The following is a 24,740-nucleotide window of genomic DNA, read 5'->3' as shown; positions in this document are numbered from 1 at the left end:
TCTATAAGAAATAATTTTAAAGTTTGAATAACAAATAACAAACAGTAAGCGGCCCATTTGTCTGAACTTCTTCAATGATGAAATGCTGTGAACAGAAAAGGCTTTTTCAGTGCAATTCCTATAAGTCAATAGTTTTCAGATTCTCAGAATTAAAAAATTCCTTGGGTTGTTTCACTGATATTCCTAGTCACAGCTAAACTTAAGATATTATTATGAATTAATCTGATAACTAGAGTATCTTTGGATGAATTGGAAATGTGTGAATATCGTACAAACATCATTAGTTATGATAAAGTACTATAAATATTAAAAACTAGAATATAATTGCTTAATATAAAAAGTTATCAGATGATTCTTTGCCTATTTTAAACATGTATATACCTGACAGTCAAAAAACAAGACTCCTTAGGAATTTCCCTTCCCCTAGTCTAGGAATGGCACCTTTGAAATCCAGAAATACATTGCTTTGATGCTATGTTTGGAGCAGTATCCACATTTAAAGTTACAGAAATAGATTTTGCCTCTCCTCAGATGTCCTGCACTGTTTAAGGCTTGTACGTGTGGACAGTATGGACATCATCACACAGCTCTGTACTCCTCTGAACCTGTCTGGTTTATACTTCCATTCTTTACAGCCAGAGGTATTTATTTGGCCTAAATTGGAGAAGTCCGTTTTTCCTGGCTCCAAATTAGAAAAGAGTTTTGGACAAGTACTTCTGATTGCGATTCAGATATGCAGCTATATGTGAGATAATGCAAAGGTAATAACTAATAATCACTCTCTTTCTAAATGCAGAGCGATTTGGATCTATCAAACAAGTTTTTCAAACAAGAATGACAACAGTTACGTACCTTTCAGTGAGTTTTATTGCCAGCTTAGCTCATTCTGATCACACACCTATTCAGAACAACAAACAATACTGCTGACAGGCAACTCTCTCAAATGCAGTCAATATGTGTTCATGCAGTTGTCTGATGTAAACACACCTGTCAGGCACTACTAAAATCAGTTACTAAATTACTAAAAGTTTGCAAAATCATAGAATAAATGCTAACAGCAGGTATTATTAAAGGCAATTAATCTTCACTATTAGTGAGTGTAACTGAATTTAGTTGTTTTCTACATGCAACTTCCTCATCTGCAGACTCCTAAGAAGCTAACTGTTCACTTAGCTGATTTAGCCACCTTGCATTACACAAAACAACAGCAGCGGAACCTTTAGAATCTTTTTGCCACAATACGGAAAAAGTTGGGGAATGATTTACCTGGGACCTAGATCTCTAAAAATTAATACATATTATATTTTACACAGAGTAGTCCAGGTTCTTGAATCCCACACCTATGCCTTCTCAGCAGCTAGTCAGACATCATTACAATTATGGTCCCTGTCTTTATACGTATCTTAACAACAAAAATATTGATAAGATTATTTGAAGAATTTAAAGTTTAGACAAGAAAAGCTCAACGTAACTTAGGCCAGAGGTCATATTTTAAGTATGCGAGTATAGCTTTCACAAAATGACAGGAATTGTTCAGAACTGAAATACTTTCCTAAACATACCCTAGAGTCACAATGTTCTTCATTCTTGTAAGAGTGGTCTTATTGCTATTGCTAGAATGATCATTTTTAAGTTTCACTAAACACTTCTATCAAAGAAAAAATTAAAAGCCCTTTCAACTGCACGGTGTAGAAAAAGCTCTCCTGAAACTCAGCTATGGAACAGACACCCTTTCAAGAGTTACACCAGGAGTGTCAGTACTGACTTGACATTAATAAGTACATGTTGTCTAGAGTTAGTTACACTGTGATCACTGATACAGTATGCGATGGTCCGTTTGCAGGAGGGAGAGGTGTCCACTAAAAGACAGGCTATCCAACATGTAAGAGGAGACTTGATGACACTTTCCCGTCTTTTCCTGCCAGAAGTTCTTCCATTCTTTGCTGTTTGGTAGTAGGGTGTAGGGGACACTCTCCAGTTGCTACTGTACAAACAGAATGCTGAAGGCCATCACAACACAGCACACAGCCACGTAGGGGCTCTTCCGTTCACCTGAGTGGAGGGAAAAAACAAAAACAAACAAAAACTCAGGTATGACTAAACAGATCCAGGCTGCTCATTGCACATGCAAAGTAATATCAAACATTTCTAGGTGGAGAAACGCTATTACAACTACAGCTGAGTACTGGCGAAAACATGCATGGGAGTGGGAAAACTAAGATGTAAGATGGGATATATTACTACCTAAAGACAGAGTTGGAGCTGTTTGCTGTAAGCAAAGGTCAATGCAAGGACTTCTATCTTACTATAAACCACCTTTTCTGAGATGCATTTTACAGGAAAACATGAAAAAAAAACATTAAATTTATTGCTGCCCTCTCTTAGTGTCAAAGACAGTCAAGGAGGCAGGAATCAGAAAGCTGATCAAGACACCAAATCTTTTACTGGCTCTGTTCCCAGTTCTGGGTAAGGGCTATCGTTGCTTAAAGGTTGTTCCATGTCAGCTGAGAAGAGGTGCAGCTCGATGCTGTCTGGCCATGACAGCTGCTATATGCAGCATGCATCTTCTATGCATGGTATCGTGTAGGAGCCAGCTAACTGGCTGGGGAGCTCACAGTGGCCCAGACGTGGCCAGATGCCTGTCTTTTTTCCCTGCTAGAGAGACATAACATTGTTGGCATGTGGTGAGGGTCTGGTCCACAGATTTTCAGGTTAGTGATAAAACTGGTCAACAGATTACAGAAGTTGCACAGACACCTCTATTTCTGACTCTTTCAAATTAGTGTTATCAAATAAGCTATGAGAAAAAAAGAATCTTAGGTAGGGAACTGTTAACACAATCAGAGGTGTATTAGTAATATTAATCAGACTGCTACCAATTTATATGGGCACTTCCTCCATTTAATTAGCCAGGCAGTTTTACTCTTCTACTTAAGCATGACTCTTCATGAATCCACTGACTTCTCTCTGGAGAGCAGAATCCTCTACACCGCACGATAACTCCAGCCTACAAAACTGTTAACACAGCAATGGCTCTGAAGTGAAAAGATTCCTGCTTTTAAGCATTCAAAAGCATAAAGACAGAGCTGGAGCTGTTTGCTTTAGACAAAGTTCAAGCTCCTTGTGCTGTGTGAGGTCTTTTGTTGCACTATAAACCATCTTTTCTGGGATGCAGTTTCAGAGAAACATTAAAGAAAAAAACCTGCCAAGGCTCCCAAGTCTAGCATTAAGGTGTAATCCTCAGAAAAGAAGTCCTTCAAATACAGGAGAAATGAACTTTCCACAGCAAAAGGAAAATAAAATACTTGCAGTGACACTTCCCATAAGCAGGAGTGCCTGCCACAGTGACATTACAAGATGTTGTAACGATCTGGCATACACTTAATTAAACTTCAAATAACTGAATGAATTAATGTCTGCAGTTTCACATCTGTTTAAAATAAATTTTTGAGGAAGTCCACCTCCTACAGTTTAGAGTATTACAATTTTCGTACGGGTTATACTTTCCTGCTCTTAATTTTCTTAAAAGAGAAATCACCATGTGGCAGGATTAAACATAATTTCGCACAACTTTGTAAATATGTAACCACTTGGTGGTTATTAAAATCTTATGCATATGCGAAAAGGTTGTTTAAACATACTGGGTAAGTTAAACGTAAAGGAAGCCAGTAGGCATTTTCATTTAAAAAACCCTACACTTTCTACATGTTGTTGTGATTAACACAAATGAAATGATAGGAATCATCATCAAAGTCCATTTCCCATACTGAGGATATGGTAATGTTATGCAAGGAAACATACAGGAGAAAAGTTAAGATGCTATCTCCTCATCTGTCAGTCTAAAAGAAAGTCAAATTGGACCACTCTACATGTCTGTCGAAAAGAAATCAGTGTTTTACATGAAAAAGGGAAAAAGAAAGCAGTTCAGTATCAAGCACAAGAGTGCATGCATTACTGTGGATGCAGCAAACGCAGACATGTTAACGTCACTACATGATGGGAAAGCAAGACTATATTCCAGATGAACTGCAGTTCTTAACTTTATCAAGTTGACAGGGACATCATAAAACCTCTTCTGTACTCTTTTAAATAGTTTTTAAACTTTTTGCTGTGCATAGCTGATAAATACACTTGCACTTAATTAACTAAAAGGAAGATGGGAAGGTAAGGTAAGGTGTTCTTTTCACCCTTGAAAAAACCTTAATGCAGATGAACTTTTACATTTGTTTTTGCTGGTATAGCTCAAAACTCATTTCTGACAGCTGCCACCTTGCCAGTATCTTTCAATTACAATGCTAAAATTGGTTCTGCTAAGTCTATTATCTAAATAGGACAATATCTGCAATCATTTTAACAACAGGTCTTCACAAAAACCTGGTTTTTGCATCAATGCTTTTTGACATTCTGAAAAATGTACGTCATGTCTCTTTCAAAGCCTGAGAATGCAGAAAAGGGAACCCTACACTTTTCCTTTAGTTTCAATGACAAGTAGGAAGGTCTTGAATTAAAAGTTCAATGTTTCTGCTCTGCATTAATAATGTAATTTGAAGAACACTGTTTTGATGATGGATTTGTAATTTTTTAAAAATCTTGGATATATCTTAATGCTAAGTCTGAATTTCCGTTGCATATTCCCATTTCCTTCTCAAAATAAATTCTGAGTAAGAATTAAAATAAACATAAATATCAATGTTACGGGAAAACTTCTAAAATCAGATAGAGCTGATCGGCCTGCATGTAGATGCCACTTGACACCAGCAGCTTTGTGTAATTCAGAGGTGCACAGAAGCTTACTAAAGGAAGTACAGTAAAAGGACATTCGTGATCAAACAGAACCTTACTGCATTGTGAATTCCATGTTGTTTTATCACTATAAGGTAAATATCTGGCTTTTGTCAGTAGTTCACTAGAATTTCAAATAGACAGCAGTTCATAAGGAATCACTGATTTCTTTGTATGTTAATAAGAAGCATGCCCTCAGTTATTTCACATAGCAAAAAGTGCAAAAGATTTTTGCGAATACACCACCATATATATGAATTGACATTAGAAAATGCAGGCTTCCATGATGCTAAGTGAGATAGTCATACCTCGCCCCCACCTTCACTACATTTCATGGAGGTAAAACCTGCATTTTTTAAGCTGACGTATGAGTATGGGTTTCGTTGCTACAAAGAAACATTACTCAAATAAATAATGCATACTCTAGGAAAAAGCACTGGTCTTAAAGATCTCAAAGAAAAAGAATTACCAATCCTGGCGCATTTCCAGAATATTCCCAATAGTCTGTAAAGATAAAATAAATTCATTAGGCTCTTGGTTTCATAAAATAATTTAAGTCAACTGATGTTCTTTCTTCTATGCTAAAACAATCCAAACATAGTTTGTCAACTTGACACTCTTCTCAGCATCAGAAAACACCAGATATCTGCACAGAGGGTCATAGGCTATAAACTACACCAGTGGTAAAGTTCTTTCTAAGTCTAGCAAGGTTTTTTGCATGCAAGAAAAACAAAGATACATTTATTCAGTCTGTGTTCCAAATCTAAAGATCTCATCAGAATTCCACATTCTACATTAAAGAATCAAGACTTTACTTTAAATTATGTAAAGAAAAAACACAGAACTAGAAAAATACCGGAGTAGGAAATACCAACAGGCCTGCATGTCATTGTACATGGGAAACTTTTTATGTTAAGATTTTGAAGCAAGTTTTCCTGCAGGTATGAGAGATGATAATCCTGGATACTTTAAATTTAACGCTTTGTGGTCTCTCTTTTGTATTTCCCTTAGTGATAGCAGACAAAAATGCCTTTTCTAGCAGAGCACATTCATAGGTGTAATCTGATACAAAATACTTGCATTGAAATAAGTAACAAAACAATTCTTCAGGTTTGTTTTTACCCTTTTACCAAGGCTTACCTTGCTCATGTCTCTCTAATGCTGATTACTCAGGATGTTAATTCTCACAAGTGAAATAACAAAGGAGAAAAGTAGGATTCGACCATTCAGAGCACATCCAAAGGGATATACCAGCACATATATCACAAATTTATAAATTCTCTTTGTAACTAAAATAATCTTATATTGACTGGTCAAGAGGAACAAGAGCAGGGGCTGCTTTAGAATCTGAGAAGGATGAGGGGAACAAATACTGAAGCGTCCTGAACTAGAAGCCAGCTTTCAGCTTTTAAAACATTGGTCACAACTGTGTTGAAAGCTTGTCTACAGGAAGGTTTTCTTCGTAGTATGACTGGTTGCAATGCAGTAAAAACATCTGGATTCAACTATATTGTCTATTCATAGATTTATGGACTAAAAAACCCTTCATTATTTTTCCTCCTTCTCCTGATACGTTTATCAGCAGAAACTTCAGTCTATATTATTTGTGGGGTTGTATCTACTACCTGCTGTGATGGCAGTTCTCCAAGCGCTTTCCCACAGTGCTCTGAACCCATACCCACAATGGTTTGATTATCTGTCTTCCCCTTTACTTGGGCTCTAGCAATTGCCTATATTTTCCTGCTTAAATGCAGACAGGTAGCTTTGGGCCACTTGCTCCCGTGTACTTCAGCAGTCAACATATCCTGCAATTTTAAAAAAAGAATTTCTGTGCTGCTTCCTATTTTATGGCCTCTTTTATGGTCTTAGTTTATTTTGGCATCAATGCCTCTATCCTTTTAGCGGCCTCCCCTTTATTTCTGAAACAAAAGCCTGGTGTCAGGCAGGTGAGAACTAAGCATTCCAAGAGGCAGCAAGTGATTGAGGTTTTCAAATGCAAAGCAAAATGCTTTTTGACAGATATACCTCCTGCTGACCAATTTCTTGCAAACAGCATTCCAGCATTTTCATCTTTTAGAAAACAGGATTTTCCATTTGTGCTTTAGATAGTTTTACCTCAAGCCAAAAGTATTTGTCTATAGTCAAAGCTCATTTTTTTCTGCTTTTATATAGCTCCACAAGCAGAAGTAATAATCCCCGCATGCAGACTATCACACTTCTCCAGGCTAAGAGGTCACGCAGTAGAATAACCTGAAGACATCTCTGCACTTTTTGAAGATGCATGCAGGTAAAAAAGGCATTAATGTATAAATCTTATAGAGCAACACAGACAGCCCCACAGTACTGTGTGGATGGCGCTTAAGACTCTTGAAACTGTAGTTACTTTCTGTAAAATTAAGACTTACAGATAGCATGCTGCAAAAACAACACAAAAACTTCCACAGCCTAGCACTTCATGTTGCCATCTCTCATCATAAAAACTTGTCCAGAAACTCTAAGAAATAAAACATTACTGTCCTTTCCATATGCATAATTGAAGAATCTTATCTGGGAAAAAGAATATTAACTCCTTCGGGCCGTCTATAAATCTGTTGAATTCGCCTCATGATCTCAGCAAGGCTATTTCTTTGCCTTCTCAGGGTTTTATTGACCATGTGTAACAATGTAAAGTTTTAACAGCAGTACTGTACATTGTTCCTAGCCCTAGAAAATCCTCTTTTTGGTGAAAATATTGATTTTGCTTTCTGATATGGCAGGTACAAAACAGTTAGAATATGAGTTTCATCAGCTACGCTTACTGCAGTTAACAAGTTATGAACTTCAAGTCACCACTGACGTGAGGACTGACAAGCCTACCAACAGATGACAACAGTACCTTTTAAAGAGGCTCGTGATGACATTGGAACAGCTCAGTACATCTGTTTGTCCACATAGTTTGCTGCTGAGCAAAAGCAAGAAATCTGGACCTTCTAAACAGCTACAATCACAGCCTCTGGGCAGCTCACACTGGAAGAAAAGCCTGTTCAGGCCTTCTGCTCTCCTGAATTTTTCCATTACTGTTCATCTCAACACGCACCTCTTCAAGTCAAAACCTGTTTGACTATTACAGAAACCACGTTGCCTTGAATGAAACTGCTCCAAAGTAATTCCTCCTGAAGCAACTACCCAAAGTAATTGCTCTGTTCCTTATTCTCCCCTTTGCGTACATCTTCATCCCTGTTTTGATGCAGGTGAAACGCGTCAGTCTGGCTTGCATACCTGTTTCTGGCAGCCACAGTCAAATGTGCATGAGCTGCTGTACCGTCCTGGCTTTCAGTGCTAATTGTAAAAGCACTGATCATGAAAGTGACGTTGGTTATCTGGAGAACAAAATACGTAAGGAAATGGAACCCAGTAAGATGACAAAGGGTTAGTGGGGCTTCAGACTTTGGCTGCTAGACTGGGAATGCTGCAAAATGCAGCCCCATGTGTTTTCCAAGGCAACCTCACTGCCACTGCAGAAGGGAGTGTGAGAGATACCCCACCGCAACACTTATGGCAAGCCAAAGGAAATCTCCACTGTATACAAGCTAACACATCTTTCTGTTCAGCAGGGAGAATTATGTTGTGGTACGCATTCTCCTCTAGCTAGCAAGAAACGGTAAATCTCTACTTGCTTTCACAACCTTATATGCTATTGCTCAGGACAAAGCACATGGAAACACTCAAGAGGCATCAGGGAAAACGAAGGTTTAAAATTCTGTTTGGCTTGGTAGGAAAAGACACATTCTAGCAGATGTCACGGGATGAAATACAGTGTTATGAGGACGGGTGACATCACTTTGCAACACAGTCTCTCAACCAACAGAAACATGTTTCTTTACTTACTATCAACAGATTTAAATCTTCACCGAAGTTACCACTCACTTAGTCAGAAATACAGTGAGTAACTATCAACATTTCTCCTCTCTGTCACTTTAATATTTTATTGCTACTTTTTTATGCTATTAATTTGGAGCGGGAATAATGAGGTAAGATCATCTCTGTGGTAAAATGAAATATCACTAGAATTTATTTTATCCAGTATGTCTAGACATTTCCATTTGAGCATGGAATATGTTAGTGAAGAGGGACAGAGGTTTAACAGCATATGAGCTCCATGTAAACATCTACCATTCAGGAAACAAATTTCATTGCTTCCAGGCCAACGTTTTATTTTCCAGTACAAAGTAGTCTACATACGTATATATATAAAAAAAAAATAAAATACTATGTCCAACATCTATATAAATACAAACCTACAGATCAAACGCCCAACTCCTCCACTGTGTCAGCACCCTTTGAAAACATTTTATGAAGAGACTTCTATTGTATTCCAGACAGATTTGCCTCAAGAATAAACAGAGTAGCTCCAGATTAAAGGAAACACTCCTTGCCAAGAACAGCACTAAAATTTTAATCAGTAAAATAAATATTCTTACTTCTTACTGTGTATACCTCATTGACTATTGTGTTATCTTCCATTAGCAGACACCCAAATTCCCCTTGCTCCCCAACCCCCTATCTTTCATGAAGTCATCCTTTCTTTCCATCTTTACTTTTATCAGAAGAAATCTCTCATGTCAGTGGCAACCTCACAGCCCCATATGAAAGTACACAAGCATTTTCATGGTAGAACTCCAAATGAAAAAAAAGCTAATGTACTCTGGGTGTCCTACACTGCTAAAAGAAAACTTGTGTCATAAAACAGCAATTCCAGAGGTTAATTGTAACAAAGGTTTTCAGAAGACAAATGCTCGAGTTTCTTGGTGACAAGAGTCTACTTAAAAATTCACTCTTTTTCTGAAAATTAAATGCAGAAATGACAGGAGATACTTAGGAAAAAAACATTTTCTTGAACAGCAAATGACCTAATGGAAAAAGTGGACAAGTCAAACACCCAGTGCCCAAAAGCCTGCCTGTTTTTTCCAGCTAGAACACTACCAGCCAGAATTACCTCCTACTTCTATAAATATTATCTCCTTTGTATTAACCTTAGTTGACAGTATTGCTAAAATACTACGGACAGCCTCAGTGGTTTCTAGTTTAAATTGCCCAATCCTTACTTTAAAACCACAGCATTTAAATTAGAATTCTGCACACTGCCGATTGCACTCAACATTCAGACACATTCCTTGAAGCACAGAGAAATCTGGTAAGCCACAAGGTGAATGGGTACTACCAAGGTAAGTGTGGCACAGATTCGGCACCGTGCCTGTCTCCGTTTTCCACCATCCCAAAAATTGCGCTCCCAAGCACAGCAGAGAAAAACTGTTTTGCAGTAGTGTTGGCCCTGCAATCTTAAGCACATTCCAGGAGACTGGGGAACACAAAGGACAAAAACACTGGTCACCTAGGAACATATGCTTTAGGAATAAAAGTGAGAGATGAAGTTAGAGTGACCAAAGGACAAAAAAAAAAAATAGGTTGGATTTTGTAGAAGCTTTCAAAAAACTCTTCTACAAATTCCTTCATCTCAGAGAACACAAAACAATGACTTAAAGGGACCATACATAAGGATAGAGTGGCTTATTTAAAAAATAAACACAGCTAAAGTTGTGATTCAAACTTGCACCTCCAAAACACCTCTCTTGAAAGCAAACAAAAAACCAGCCTGTGCTGTTAATGTTTTCTTATCCACCCTAAGAATCAAAAATAAATAATTATAGCAATAGCCGTATGTAGGAAAATGTTTTCTTTCTGTTACTCATTTCTGTGTTTTTAGTAAGTATCTAATAAGAAAGTTGCAAATCTAGAAAATAACTAATAAAGCAGTATTAGCTGGCTTTGTCAGTTAACAAATTCTTACTATAAAATTGCAACTAAGTGCTTGCAAATACCTTATTGCATTCTATCGTGAAATGAAAATTTTTATCTTGAAAGAAAAGAGAAATTTTTCAAAATAGGATTTGTATTATCACACACCATTAGAAGATACTAAAACATTGCAGTTAAAACCAAACAGCTTGTGTATCTTTAAAATGATCAGACTACATACCCAGTTTTATTTTTGTCCAGTAAGCTGGGAGCCAAGGATCTGATATAGGCACAGGTACATATGAGCAGCAAGATTACAGTCAGTAGGCTCTGAAAGTTGAAGATGGCAGACTACGGGAGAAAATTAGAAAAGAAAAATTACATCTTCGCAGTACAAAACTTCCCTTGCTGCATAAGCTGGAGAAAATAGGTGATCCCCTAGACAATACTCATTAAAAAAAAAAAAAAAAAGAAAAAAGAAAAAGAAGAAACCTACAATGTCAGTGAGCCAGAAACTCAGCCTACTGCACACCATGGTGGAAGAACAGAGTTTTCCCTTCTCAATTCATCCCAAGAAGGGTAAAGAAACAGTAGGCAAAATGGTAACCTTATCGTTTTGCTCCCAGGCACCTGTTCCAAAGCCGGTTTGTGGAAACCCATTAGCAGCAGGCTAAGAGTTACAGAAAACATATGTTCCCTCTTAGCCAAGAATACGTGTAACTGCGGTTTGCATCAACAGAATATGGTGGTAGTAGCGAAGGTTGAGGTGAAGAGTATTTGACAAGTAAACCAGTGGTGGCCAAGACAGAGAATAATGAAAAATACACAGGAGGATTGCCAATACACTGCTTTATGAAGACTACACCCAAAATTCAACAGATTTGTAGACATACATACAATTAAGCCCACCTGAACTACAAAAAGATAACTGATGAATTTTATTTTCAACTCACCTTTTGATTTTAAATTTAAAACATCTTTACTGTAAAAATATTTTTTTAGAAGTTCTAATTATATGGAAAATGCTAGACAAATAGAAGAATTGCCTTAGGATGGAGAAGTAAAGTTCTATTGTTTGATAGTAAAACTAATCTGCCTACTGGCAGTAAAAAGTAACAATTTTTGAGAAAGTACTACAACACCTGGCTATTTGCTGAAGTTTAAAATATCAGTAACTTACAGTAAGTGCATCTCACAAACTTTTTTTTTAACTAGTCTGAGTCTTGTGTGGCCAATATATTCTTTAATCATTAATTTAGGTGCAGAGTACTTCACTTGGGGTATAAAACCCCCAAGCATCGCTATAGGCTCGGGGAAGAGTGGCTGGAGAGCTGCCTGGCGGAGAAGGACCTGGGGGTGTTGGTTGACTACCGGCTTGATATGAGCCAGCAGTGTGCCCAGGTGGCCAAAAAGGCCAATGGGATACTGGCGTGTATCAAAAATAGTGTAACCAGCAGCAACAGGGAAGTGATCGTGCCCCTGTACTCGGCACTGGTGAGGCCGCACCTGGAATATTGTGTCCAGTTTTGGGCCCCTCGCTTTAAGAGAGATATTGAGCTTCTGGAGCGAGTCCAGAGAAGGGCGACTAAACTGGTCAAGGGGCTGGAAAATAAAACTTAGGAGGAGTGGCCGAGGGAGTTGGGGCTGTTTAGCCTGGAGAAGAGGAGGCTGAGGGGAGACCTGATTACGGCCTACAAATACTTGAGAAGGGATGGCGGGGAGGTGGGGGAAGGGCTCTTTACATTAGTGATGGGTGACAGAACAAGAGGAAATGGGCATAAGCTTAGTCAGGGGAGGTTCAGGTTGGATGTTAGAAAGTATTTCTTCTCTGAAAGGGTTGTCAGCCACTGGAATAGGCTGCCCAGGGAGGTGGTTGAGTCCCCATCCCTGGATGTGTTTAAGAATAGGGTGGATGATCTACTTAGGGATATGGTTTAATGGGGGACTAGGGACGGTCGGACTGGATGATCTCTAAGGTCTTTTCCAACCTAGAAATCTATGAATCTATGAAATTTATAAGCCACTATCATTGCTTATGTAAAGCAATCTTTCCCAGAAGCATCAGCATTATGGGAGACAAGGTACTCACATAAGGGCTGCTGTAACGCCATAACCCAGTACAAAATCCAGAAGAAAGATGGCTGATGCTGGTTTCCAGCAGGTACTACATCACCATGCCAATATTTTTTTTTTTTTTCCAAACAACTTCACCAGAATTTTCAGTAGAAATATTTGTCTACTAGTCCTTGTGATTTGTAGCTTCTAATAATCAGTCCCAAATCTAAGACTTAGATTCTTCTTACAGTGTGAAAATAATTCAGCTGGATGAAGCATAGAGCTGCAGTTTTATTGTTTCAGGTGTTTTTTAACTTAGCATGTCTCAACAGACATTTTGGTCAACTTAACAGCACCAGGCAGTGTAGGAGGCAAGTGCTTACTTTAAACAGCCTTATTTTCCCTTTGCTCAGCTACTATCATTTGTAAATCCTGTTTAGTCTGAAGTCCAAAAAAACAGCAAAGCAAATACAATAAATTCACTCTTTGTTCTGGAGTTCTGAAGAATTTGTGTCTAAATATCTCCTATTTTTTCCTACTGCTCAACCCAGAAGGCTGAGTAGCAGTATTTAATTAAGCGTAAATACTTAGCACTTATGAAGGGATATTACACTCCAGTTTCCTTCTTCAAGCAGAACTCGCTGAGATTTAAGAGCACATCAGAGCTCCCATTTCCACAGCCTGAGGCACATCTCTTGATCTATGTGCGCTTTCTTCCTATGTCACAAAATTCTAATGTTTTGAAGCTCCGAAAACCAAATTTCTCTCAATAGTTAAGGAGAATTATAAAAGAAAATCACAATTATTTCAGTTCAGTATTGCATCAACAGCAAATTAAGAGAGAAAACCGAGAACTTCTAGTAGAAGCAAAGCTGTTAAAACATCCACAACCCTCCTGATATTGAGATCTAAAACCTTGTAACAAAAAAAATAAATACCCTTAGCTTACACAGAAGTCTCCACGAACCGTCAGAAGCAATACCAGAACATGCATACAATTGCCAGCCTGAATACATGCATTAGACAGGGCTAGATACACAAACTAATTTAAATGTCTAAGTAAACATGGCCCAACAGGCCACCTGTTAAGAAGGAATGGCATAGAGAGGCTCGAGGAGCAACTGAACAACTCTGCCTCCACAGCCTGTATGAGAGATTTCAGCATCCTCGAGGGCATGCCCTCAAAGGCAGAATTAGCCATTGGAGCTGTTCTCTCCTTTACTTCTTGCAAGAAGTCCTCTTGCATCAGCCATCTTTCTGAAGAAGCAAAATTCCTATGCCAGTTCCCTCTTTCCTCATGCCCCTTCTGTGACAATAGCCTGAGAGACAAAAAAGGGACAGGGTGAAAATGTGATTATTAGGATGCAGAGAGAAGGCAGGCAGTGGAGAAAGGTAATGAGTAAACAGTAACTACACACAGCAGCTGACACACAGGAAAGTTTCCATGATGAATGAGAACACAGAGAGGTTCAGCCTGGAGAAGAGAAGGCTCCAGGCTGATCTTATTGCAGCCTTCCAGTACTTAAAGGGGGTCTTACAGGAAAGCTGGGGAGGGACATTTTGCAAGGGCGTGTAGTAACAGGACACAGGGAAATGGCTTTAAACTGAAAAAGGGTAAACGTAGATTAGATACAAGGAATAAATTCTTCACTCTGAGGGTGGTGAGGCACTGGAACAGGTTGCCCAGAGAAGTTGTAGATGCCCCATCCCTGGAAGTGTTCAAGGCCAGGTTGGATGAGGCTTTGGGCAACGTGGTGTAGTGGAGGGTTTCCCTGCCCATGGCAGAGTGGCTGGAACTAGACGATCTTTGAGGTCCCTTCCAATCCTAACCATTCTAGGATTCTACGACACTACACAAGTGGAGCAGTGATCCAATATCCAAAGCCAGCCGTCGGGTCCTCAAGGTGAGGCTACCTGCTTCTTTCCCGAGCCACAGCATTTGCCAAATCACGTTTAGTTTAGAATTTTAGCTTAGCTAGCTGAGTCATAATTTCTGTTCTACCATGTCCTAAATAATGGACAGATTATTCACGAAGGACAAAACACTGCCCATGATTATCAGTAGACTCTTGCCTTTGTACTAGGCACAAGCTTTTGCCAACTTCAGAAACCAGGAGACTCTCAATGCCCCTGAAGAGACAATTCTTACCACCTATGAACGGCAGCACCTCCTGGCTCCTGCAGGTCTAGAAACGCGACGGGGCCGGATCCAGGAGCGGCTGCCTCTCAGCAAAGCCAGATACTCCCTATCAACTGATTAATTTGATCAGTCCTCTGGGACAGGCAGCTGCTCTCGGCATCTCACAGCACAGTGTCTGCCAGAGCTCGCTTCCCATGAATTCCTGCAAGCTTTCTCCTGCAGCTGCTTCCCAAGGAGCCTTGTTGTATCGGGTACTTTAACATACGAAACTGGCAGAAGGGCACACTTGCTTCCTCTTCAGCAGGGACTGTAAACGTATACTCATGAAATGTGTTATTAGTCAATCAATAAGGGCAGTATATAATTGTTCTTTGTTGGGCTCTTCATGCGTTTCTCCAGATACACAGCGTAGGGCATCGCTGTAATTACACACGCCGTTCCACTGAAACATCCTCTGAATTACACATTTATCTATACAGTCACTTTAAAAGGACAGACGTGTGTATTTTAAAATTTGTTTATAATTTTACATGGGAAATGAAAGTTCTGAAGTGGATGGCTTCCCATTTCACATCTGAAGTAATTCTTACGGCCCAGCTGAATTTACAAAAAAGGGCGATTTACATCCAGCTGCCTGAACTGATGTAATTAAAAGCTGCTATAAGAGTCATACATTACTTGGAATCCTTTTAAAAAATACTGCATTCACATACCAGGCTACTTGGAAAATGTCGTAATGTAGGTGGGTTGCAGTTCATTTGGTTAAATTGGGTCCCTCTGTTGCAAAAGTAATTAACTGGAATTTTTCAAACGGGTTGACTGCCTTAGTCTCGATCCTATGAGCCTCATTCCCATGATAAAGAAATTTCAGCACATGGAGAAATTGATGCTATCTTTTAGACTGTGTCCACATTCTGACGAAAAGACAACTAACTACCCCAAGCTCAGATTACAAATGCAGAAAAGAATCAGGACTGGTATTTTATTCTTGGTTTAGACAGTGCAAGCTGTGGTTTTAATTATACATGCTGAAATTTTCTACATCTGCATCTGGCACATTTCTGACATGGTGGAAACACCTTAGTAGTTACATTCTGTGTTACTTGGGTAATTACACTTTCTTTCCCCCTCCTCCTCTGTGCTGTCTCCAGGTAGTTGTGGAGCACTATCACATCACCTGCAGCACTACGGAGGTATTATATTCAGCAGAACTTGCAACAGCAAGTTTTTTCATAAGTCTTTAGAAATTTAAGATTTTCGCTTTGAGAGCTACATGCCCAAAGGCTCTTTCAAATACTTCTCAAAATTAAATCTTAAAAAAAGCCTCAATATTATTTCCCTGATCATATCATATATTAATAAAAATAATTTCATATACTACACCATAGAAATAAAGAATGAACACCCTTTAAAGTTTTCTTGTGTTCAGATTAGCAGTAGTGGTATGCGTTAGAAATACTCATGCAACTATTTGGTAGTTAGAAGACAAACGTTATAGCTAGAAACATTTTAATATTTTCCTATCAGAACAGTGTAGCTGTCAGGACAGAAGACAGCGGGGCAAAACAGGGAGTTATAAGGAAAGAAACGGTCTCCAGTTGCCTCTGGAAGACACCATCAGTGAGTCTACAACAACACTGGAGCAGGAGATGGTGTGACAGCTCCTTTCTCTGGGCTGAGGAAAGAGGGAAGAAGGAGCTTGCAGTCAGAGTAAAAAGAAATCTATGGAATAGTAGGTCGTAATTTAAGTGTTTAATAAACTTTAATAAGTATTGATGTAGAGTGAAAAATTTCCTGTGAGTCGAGAAAGGGAATCCTGATAGGCCATAACATTTGCTCAGCCCCTGTCAACCTGATTATAGACAACGTTCTCTCCTGCAATTTAGTCAGCATTAAATTTACTATACGTGGGCAGAAGAGAGAGGGGAAAAAAAAAAAAAGGACAACTCAGAGTTTTGGTTATCAACAACTTTTGCACTTTTATAAGAGTATTTAATTCAATGTGCTGAAAGGAAAGGCACACTCAGCACTCAGATGATTGCCTAAAGTTTTAGTGATCACTGGGAAATGTGTATTCAGCCTAAGCAGACATAGCCATAACAGATGCACTGATCCTGAACTTGTTTCTACAGTGAAAATAACAGCCATAGACAACGACTTCATATGGTATCTATCTCTGTCCTTATTTGCTTCATCTCTCCTACATTCTCTGATTCAGATACTATTTTGTTCCACGTGTTTGCAGACAGCACCACAGAATTATGAAACACTTAATGATGCAAACCTTGAGGAGCACTATAATAAATTACATTCTAAGTTTTGATGCAACTATATGTGTCATGGAAGGACCTGCTGAATTTCCTCTTGCCTCAGAGATTTTCATTTAAGATAAAACACCTGGTAACACAGGCCTAAGGAGAAAAAAAACATGAAGGAGGAGAGCATAAACCCCATACTGTTGTCCCCCTGGCTTGGTAGAAAGCCTAAAACAAAAGCTCTCCCAGTTTATCTCAACAGACTTAACACTGAAACCAAGGTTTAATCTTCTCTAGAGTTTAAGTATTTACAAAATGATTACTCTATCTCTGATTACAGCATGACCATGATTTCATCTGTGTGTGCTATAAAAAGAGAGGCCATCATAGTGCCAGCAAGTTGTTAAACTTTGCCCCACGGTTACTATTATCATAATCAATTTACACAGGAAAACACAGATAAATTATTGGAATATTCTAAAGAAATGAAAACCGCATTTGTGTAATATGCTGTAGAATGTAGAATTCTTTCTAAAACAGTTTTATTTTCTTTTATCCTCCTCAATACTATAAAATTGATGGATGATTATGTTCTCTGGAATCAAAGAAAAAAGCTGACATTCAATTGTTTAGCTGCCTTTCTCATATTAAAATGTGAGCAAGAGCTTGCACTATAGCTAAACTGTGGTTAAGCAAGAGCCAATAAAAATATAAAAGCCTATATTAAAATAGTAATGTAGGCTTCAAACCCCATCATAGAAAAGTGAAATCAGTCTACATGAAATTTTAATGAAGAGGTCCTTAAAAAGCTGAAAGAAAAAATGCTTGTATTATCTAAGGTTTGCATTAGGTACTGCAATTCTTATTTCCTCAGTCTAAATCTAATTTTTAGGACTATAATACTGAAAACAATAGTAAGAAGTAAACCATGTAGGACTACTCCCAACCTGAAGGTCAAAGCAATTGCTAAAAATTAATTAAAACATGGACAGTATACTATTTTCCAGTTTATTCTGAAATAATTCGTTTTCCAACTGCTGCCAAATGTACTCTCATAAAAAACGAATGGAAAATAAGCATTTTTAAACGTAGCATGCTAATTCGAACTTGCAGAAAAATACAAAACTTGCAAATCAGTTAAATTTGAAGAGTTTATTGGCAAAACTACACTAAAGAACTAAGCAAGAGGTTTTCAGATAAAACTCGTTTGTGCTTAATAAGTATCCAAATACTGTCCAGTTAGCAGTTACTGGCCGCTCCAACATGACTAGGGTTTTCTGCAGTTTATTGCATATTCACCCCAGTATTTAGTTTCCAAGGAATTTAAGCAAAATATTTGATGCTCAATCACATTTCTGTCTAAACCAGTAAAAGTTCTGACTAAAATATATGTTTTTGCATGCATAAATTTAGGCTAAGGCTTGAATAGAGTAATAGGGAATCCTTCCCCTAGACATTTGTTGAAGTATGTTGTCTAATTTAAATGGCAAGCTTTTCAGTCAACTGAAGACTAACACATCTGTTTAAAACCAATCTCTTTAAACAATTAGACAATGAATTAACAGATGGAAACAGTTGTCCTCCCTTACAAAAGCCCTCTTGACTTTAACACAGTTTTTTTACTGCAATTCAAATCCACAGACCAAGACTGAAAAGACACCTCAAGGTGACGATGTTGGAATTGCGTGCCTACTTCAGTTCCTCCTTCTTTGACCCACTACTTAGACAAAAGTTTCAAAAATGAATTTTTGGTGTAAGCAGCTAGCAGATGTGGCATTTCACCAAAAAATCTTACAATAAAAACCAAAGTTACAATATTAAGCTTTTTTATCAAGGTTACTGTAATATATAGGTGTGTATGTCCATATATTTACTCAACAAACATGAATCTATGTTAGACGTGGCAGTAAAAGCTTAAGATAGCTATTCCTCCATGTCTTCTTTGCAGATTATATAGTTTGCAAATTTACAGAGGTTTTTCTCTCTGCTTTCTTCCCCATTACATAACAGGAATAATTTATATAAGCCTCTTTGCAGGACGCTGAAGTTAAGTATGTTCTCCAGAGTAATAGGGAACCTAACAGTAGTTTCTGGAATTATGAACAGAGTAGGTGATATTTGGCCACTGCCACAGAGCTCTCTAAAAGGACATAAATCTTGATTTGTAGCTCTTTTGTCTCTCTTGCCCTAAAAATCTGTACACTAGAGATTTCAAGAGCTAGTCGAACAGAAGGAGAAAAATTATCCACGTAAATAAAAACACTTCTTCTCCCATAATAATTTCTGATTTCTTGCTGTTCATTGAAGAACTATGCCTAATTATAAACTTGTACCATTTTGTTTATTTTTCATAACTGAGCAGCATGGTTTCTGTCAAATTAGCTTACTCTCCCTTCTGAAGTTGCGCACCACACTCTTTAGTTTGTTTGCCTCAAATTTACTAGAGAATATTAAGAAACATTAAAAACTGAGTGTGTGAATGGAAGAGGTTAAGAGTAATTTTAACATGCCAGCACAGTTTGGATCAGATGCTATGCTTACTCAAATAAAAGCCGCACACAAAAAGCATGAGTTTATAATAGAAGGTGCTACAGGAATTTGAATGTTGACACAGAAGAAAATCTAGGTTCTCAAAAGGAAGATACTGAAGTATTTTTGCTTTGTTTACTTTGAAATTTGCAATACAGCTAACATTCTATCTGCCAGTGTTCAACAAATTTCAGAAAATGTTACAGTGAAAGAAAGTTCTACTATTATCCCAAACTCACAAGCAAGAATCAAAAACTAACTAGAGCTTGGCTCCATAGCACAAAAGGAAAAATACACATGCCTTCTATTTCTCTGATTGTTTCTTATCCCCACAGAAAGCCTGTGCAATTCAAGGCTGAACTGTATTCCTGAACATCCTTACAAAAAGTCTAAGAAGCTGCCGCATTCAGTAGAGAGATAGTATTTTCTGTCTGTTCTAAAGGCTGCACAAAAAGCTTATCTTCTAATTTCCCTAAAAATTAAAAAAAAAAGTTTATGTATACAGTATATACTTTTTTTTTTTTGTTCATTAATAGAAGAACCATCTCTTTTTAACAAGAAAAATAAATACTTTTCTATCAGAAAAAATATATTTGGTTATTCAAGAAATAATGAAAAGCTCTGCTAAGTCTCTGATGTCCCACAGCACTGAGGCCTTCAGCAGCTCTGTTGGTCTCTTGTTTGGCAAAGTTCAGGTACATGGTTTGGATTCTCAGCATCTGTAAGATGGGTAACATTTTTAGCAAGACACCAGCTGTTTCCACCTTCTTTCCCTGGTTGCAAAGTTGAAAATGAAAGCTTTTGTTGAGTTTGAACACCAACAAGTGTCTGTGCATCAGCAGGAAAACGCATTCAACACTGTAGCTATTACAGTGGATGTGCAGGTGTGCAATGCTGCAGCCAATCAAAAAATCAAAATTGTGACGTTGACTATGTTATGATAATTTCCTTTTTTGTTCAGCTTAGAGTTTGGATGATGAGTGGAAAATCTACAATGTATAATCAGCCTATTACTAATTTGAAATGGCCTGCGGAAAAACGTGATCACCACTTCTCTTGCTATTACTGAACAAAATTAAGATGTTGAATAGTAGACAGAATGCCAAGGATGCTTAAAAAGAACTGCTCAGCACTCAGCAAGGAAATGGCTTCCCACAACTAGTGTCATTCCTGAACTGTTCAGGTGTGTGGTGAAATTTCTAAAAGTAGACTCATTGAATCCTACTCTTCCCAAATCAGATCACGAGATACATCTTACAATGGCAGAAGGAATAGTTTAATACTGATAATATATTTTCATATCTTCTTTTAAACTGACACAGAAGTATCTATACTGAACACTTTAAGTAGTAACTCACAACACGTCTACTCCACAGTAGCATTACTATTTGCAAGTACAGTTACAGATGGTACGAGATTTACTAAGCAGCAATTATCAGCGTAGTAGAGTAAACAACATACTTCACTGTCTCTACCTAGCCACACTGCATCTCCTGTTTGTCCTTTCCTTTCTCCTTTTCAAATCTCTAACGATCTTGTTATCCTGATAAGAGGAAAGGTGCATGGAGAGCAGATCCTTCTTGCTTTCTCCTCAATTAGCGGCGTTTGCTCCTACTGCTAGGGGCATGCCAGAGCTGCCATGGGGGTCAATAAGTATTCGGTGCAGGGACGCAACTCAGCTCTTGCACGATCGGTGGCAAGGGAGGTCCTAGCATCTTTTGCATTACAGCTTTGGCGTAAGAGTAAAATCCTCAGATTCCGAGCAAAATCAGATTAGCTAGGTAGCAAAGGCTTTATCAGATGAAAAATTTGTTACTGCATCTGTAACTCCCTGAAATTCTAATTGCTTCTTATTCAAAAAATTCAATGTCTGATGACATTGTAATACTAACATGCACAAAGTTGTCCATCATTATTCCAAAAAAAATTCACAACACAAAGACACCTTCAGAGTGTAAAATGAACTAGATGCTTTTAATCCTTTCTGCCTTTAGGCCACGATAAAAGCAAAGCTATTAGCAAATCTGAATCCGGATTGGTTCTTCCTTTTAACTTTGAGTAAGTCAAACACAAAACTTTGTACTTGAAGACTCCTGAAAGCTCTTTTGCAGAACTGTGTCTCAGATTCTGGTATGTTTATATCCAAGGGCTTGGTTTGGATCAATATTTACTAATGAATGTTTTTACAATTGGTTATACGAGCAATTTCCCTTCCTTCTATAAACACCATTCTAAGACAGTAACAAAGGTTGTGACAGAAATGTTTGTCCTCATGGAAAGTTCCCAAATCAACTTTTCTGCAGTACTGTGGGGCTCGAGGTCAGTCCTAACTAGAGGGTGATGGGAAACAAGCCATCTTTGTGAAGTTTTCTGCAATTCTTTTATTTTCTTCATCACCGAAGTGCAATCACAGACATGAAACATACCTATTAAAATGTCTCTTGTATGCGTACTCACATCTGGCTGCAATTGCACATTTTTCCTACAAAGGAAAGTGAAGACCACCCTTCAGCAGGTGAGAGGCTCATTATTAATTTTAATGTTACTTCAGGCTGCTTCTCTTTTTCCATCCACCACACGAAAAATTTTTCAACTCCACTAGGAAAAGCTTCGTTGAGTTTTCAGACAAAAAATTTCAAAAGTTGACACAATAAACTGACACGACTTGTGAAAGTAAACAATACATATTCTGCTTCTAAATAAATTAAGCAGTTGTGCCATTATACTGCATCCCTTCTGTTTCCAGTAAGTTTTTAATCCATCAGGCAGCTTCCACCTACTTTCAAAGTCAGTTTAAGTCAAAATAGTATTTTTTTTTCTACCCACTGGCAGTGAACAGGAAAAAAATAAACATAAACTGTGCTTCCCATGTAAAGGTAGAAGGTAGAAGCCAGCTCATATACATATTCTGTTTGGCAGCAGCTGGCCATTCACCCAGCACAAGTTTTGACCTGCTTAGTAAGGATGTGGTAAGGGAGCCCAGCAGACAATGGGATAGAAAGTTCCAAGGGATAAAGTCCTTCAGAAATTATACTTCAAAAATTAAGCTCTTCACAGAGCTACTCGCTTGCCACAGTTGCAGCTCATTTTTTTTAGGGAAAGAATAATTGGAAGTGTAGCTCTACTCTCTTCCATTTGATGATACACAAATGGAGCAGCTGTTTCTTACCGCCCAGTCAAGTGTGAGCTCAAAAGAAGGCATCATTAATGACAGCTCATGATTGCTAATCCCACAAGACAACAACTTTTTTTTGCAAAGAGCCATGACATCAGTGGTAGCATCACAGAGAATCTAACGTCCTGGACATGCCACGACACTTATTGTTTTCCCTGAAGAAATTCAAACACCACAAGACCGAGGAATCTTATTTTCATCTCCTCTGACACAAAACCATGAGAAAAATCTCAATGAAAGATTCTACCTTACTTCAGGTTCCTTGAAATACACACAATAACTTATAACAAGCAACATGGAAAAGCAAAGAAAACAATTCGCACAAGATCTCATATGCTTTCCATATTCTTTTTGCTAAACATTTGTGTTACAGTTCAGTGCAAAACTGAGCAACGTGCTTGTCTCACTGATCATCAAGGTTCTCTCACCTTTTTTCTACAATCTCAAATCCTTTTAAGTACTATGAAGGACAGCGTGGTGACATACTTCTGTAGTATCTGCCTTTTCAAGGCAATGATTAGAAGTGAGATACTCCTCTTTTGTCTCTTGTTTTCTATATGTGCGTTTTAGATCTTATAATAATTTATGCCTCTTATCATGAAAACTCTTCGCTCACTGCTTGAAGCCACAGATTATAACAGGTTCATCTGAAAGATCTGTCAAGGAATGCTCAGATGAGCGACTTCCAGCAATTTCCTGTTAGTGACAAGATCTGGAGCCTAGGAACTTTTTTTGAACTATACCATAAGAAAGTTCAAGAGATATTAATCTTTTAATAAATACGTGGGAAGTACAAAAAGATTCAGTGGAAGTTGTACAGCATACATCACTGATGATGCATAATTTGTCAAGGTCAGGCTGGATGTGGCTTTGAGCAACCTAATCTAGCAGAAGATGACCCTAGTCATGGCAGTGGGGGTTGACTAGGTGATCTTAAAAGGTCTCTTCCAACCCAAACGATTCTGTGATCCCCCAAAAAATTTGAAAATGCTCATCTTAACATTATCCTGTGTTGAAGTCAAAGTTATGTACAACCTTTATTTGTACAGGAAAACCTTTTATTTACTCTCTTACCTATTCCTTTGTCTTACCTTTCAATTTTAAAATCATGTACCTGCACTGCTCATAGAAAGATCTTTGCTTTAGTTGAGAAAGATTATTTCACACAACAGCTCTACGTCTAACCCGAATACAAACACTTCGTTTATATTCTCTGTACATAGAATGAAAAAGAGGCAGAAACCATAGCAAACATAAATGGCAACACTAATACGCTTTTAAGTCAACTCCATATACATCACTCATACTTCTCATTAGTAAACGCACCTAGGGCTCTGAGGCTATTCCTGAAAAACGAGAAGAGCAATGTCAGGATTCAGCTTTTACTGCTCAAGCAGCAAGGCGTCAAACAACATGCCCATTAAGTCAGAGGGTCAGAAGAGACAGAAATACTGTCCCGACAACGCACCGCAGGTCAGAGCCAGGTCTGCTGCCCCACGGACACAGCGGGCTAGGCCGGTACGGATGGAAAACTTATCAGGCTGGAGGCGGGAAACGGACCGAGGGGCGCGGACATGGCCGGTACGCGCTACTGCTCGGCCAGGCGCTAAGCAAGGCTTTACAGTGGGACTGAACGGCTCCGTTCGCGCGGGCTCGCTGCCCCGCGGCCGGGCGAGGGCCTCGGCCTCAGAGGGGGCTCAAAGGACGGGATGTGAGGGGCCTCTGGGGCGCCACCGGGCCCGGGAAGCGCCGCTCGGCAGAGGCGCGGAAGGCCGCGGTGCCGGCGGGTGGGGGAGGAGGGTGGGGCAGGCGGCCGGGACCGGGGCCAGGGCCGGTCCCACACAACGACCCCGCAGCGGAGCGGAGCGGAGCAGGGGTCCCCCGCCCACCGCCCCGCGCTTACCATGGCGACCCGCTCTCAGCCACATCACACTTCCGGCCGGCAGGGGCGGGGCGGAAGCGCGACCGTGGGGCGCCCCCTGAGACGGCACAGGCGGGGCCACTGTCGGGATTGGTCAGTGCCGATGCG

At 38.9% G+C, this 24,740-nt stretch overlaps 1 protein-coding gene across 1 annotated transcript; it reads right to left on the bottom strand.

Annotated features, from left to right (window-relative positions):
- Positions 1-355: 355 nt before the first annotated feature.
- On the bottom strand, positions 356-24,656 carry TMEM167A (transmembrane protein 167A). The gene is made up of 4 exons (XM_086629400.1): positions 24,615-24,656; positions 10,799-10,908; positions 5,252-5,286; positions 356-2,052 (listed from the first exon to the last, which is right to left on the bottom strand). Exons 1-4 carry the CDS (start codon positions 24,615-24,617, stop codon positions 1,982-1,984), a joined length of 219 nt encoding a protein of 72 aa, XP_086485526.1. The 5' UTR covers positions 24,618-24,656; the 3' UTR covers positions 356-1,981.
- Positions 24,657-24,740: the final 84 nt, after the last annotated feature.

The sequence above is a fragment of the Tauraco erythrolophus genome, chromosome Z, assembly GCF_009769465.1.
Source record: "Tauraco erythrolophus isolate bTauEry1 chromosome Z, bTauEry1.pri, whole genome shotgun sequence".
NCBI classification, from domain to species: domain Eukaryota; kingdom Metazoa; phylum Chordata; class Aves; order Musophagiformes; family Musophagidae; genus Tauraco; species Tauraco erythrolophus.
The sequence above is the reverse complement of the archived record's forward strand: the minus strand, read 5'-3'. Positions and strand labels throughout refer to the sequence as shown.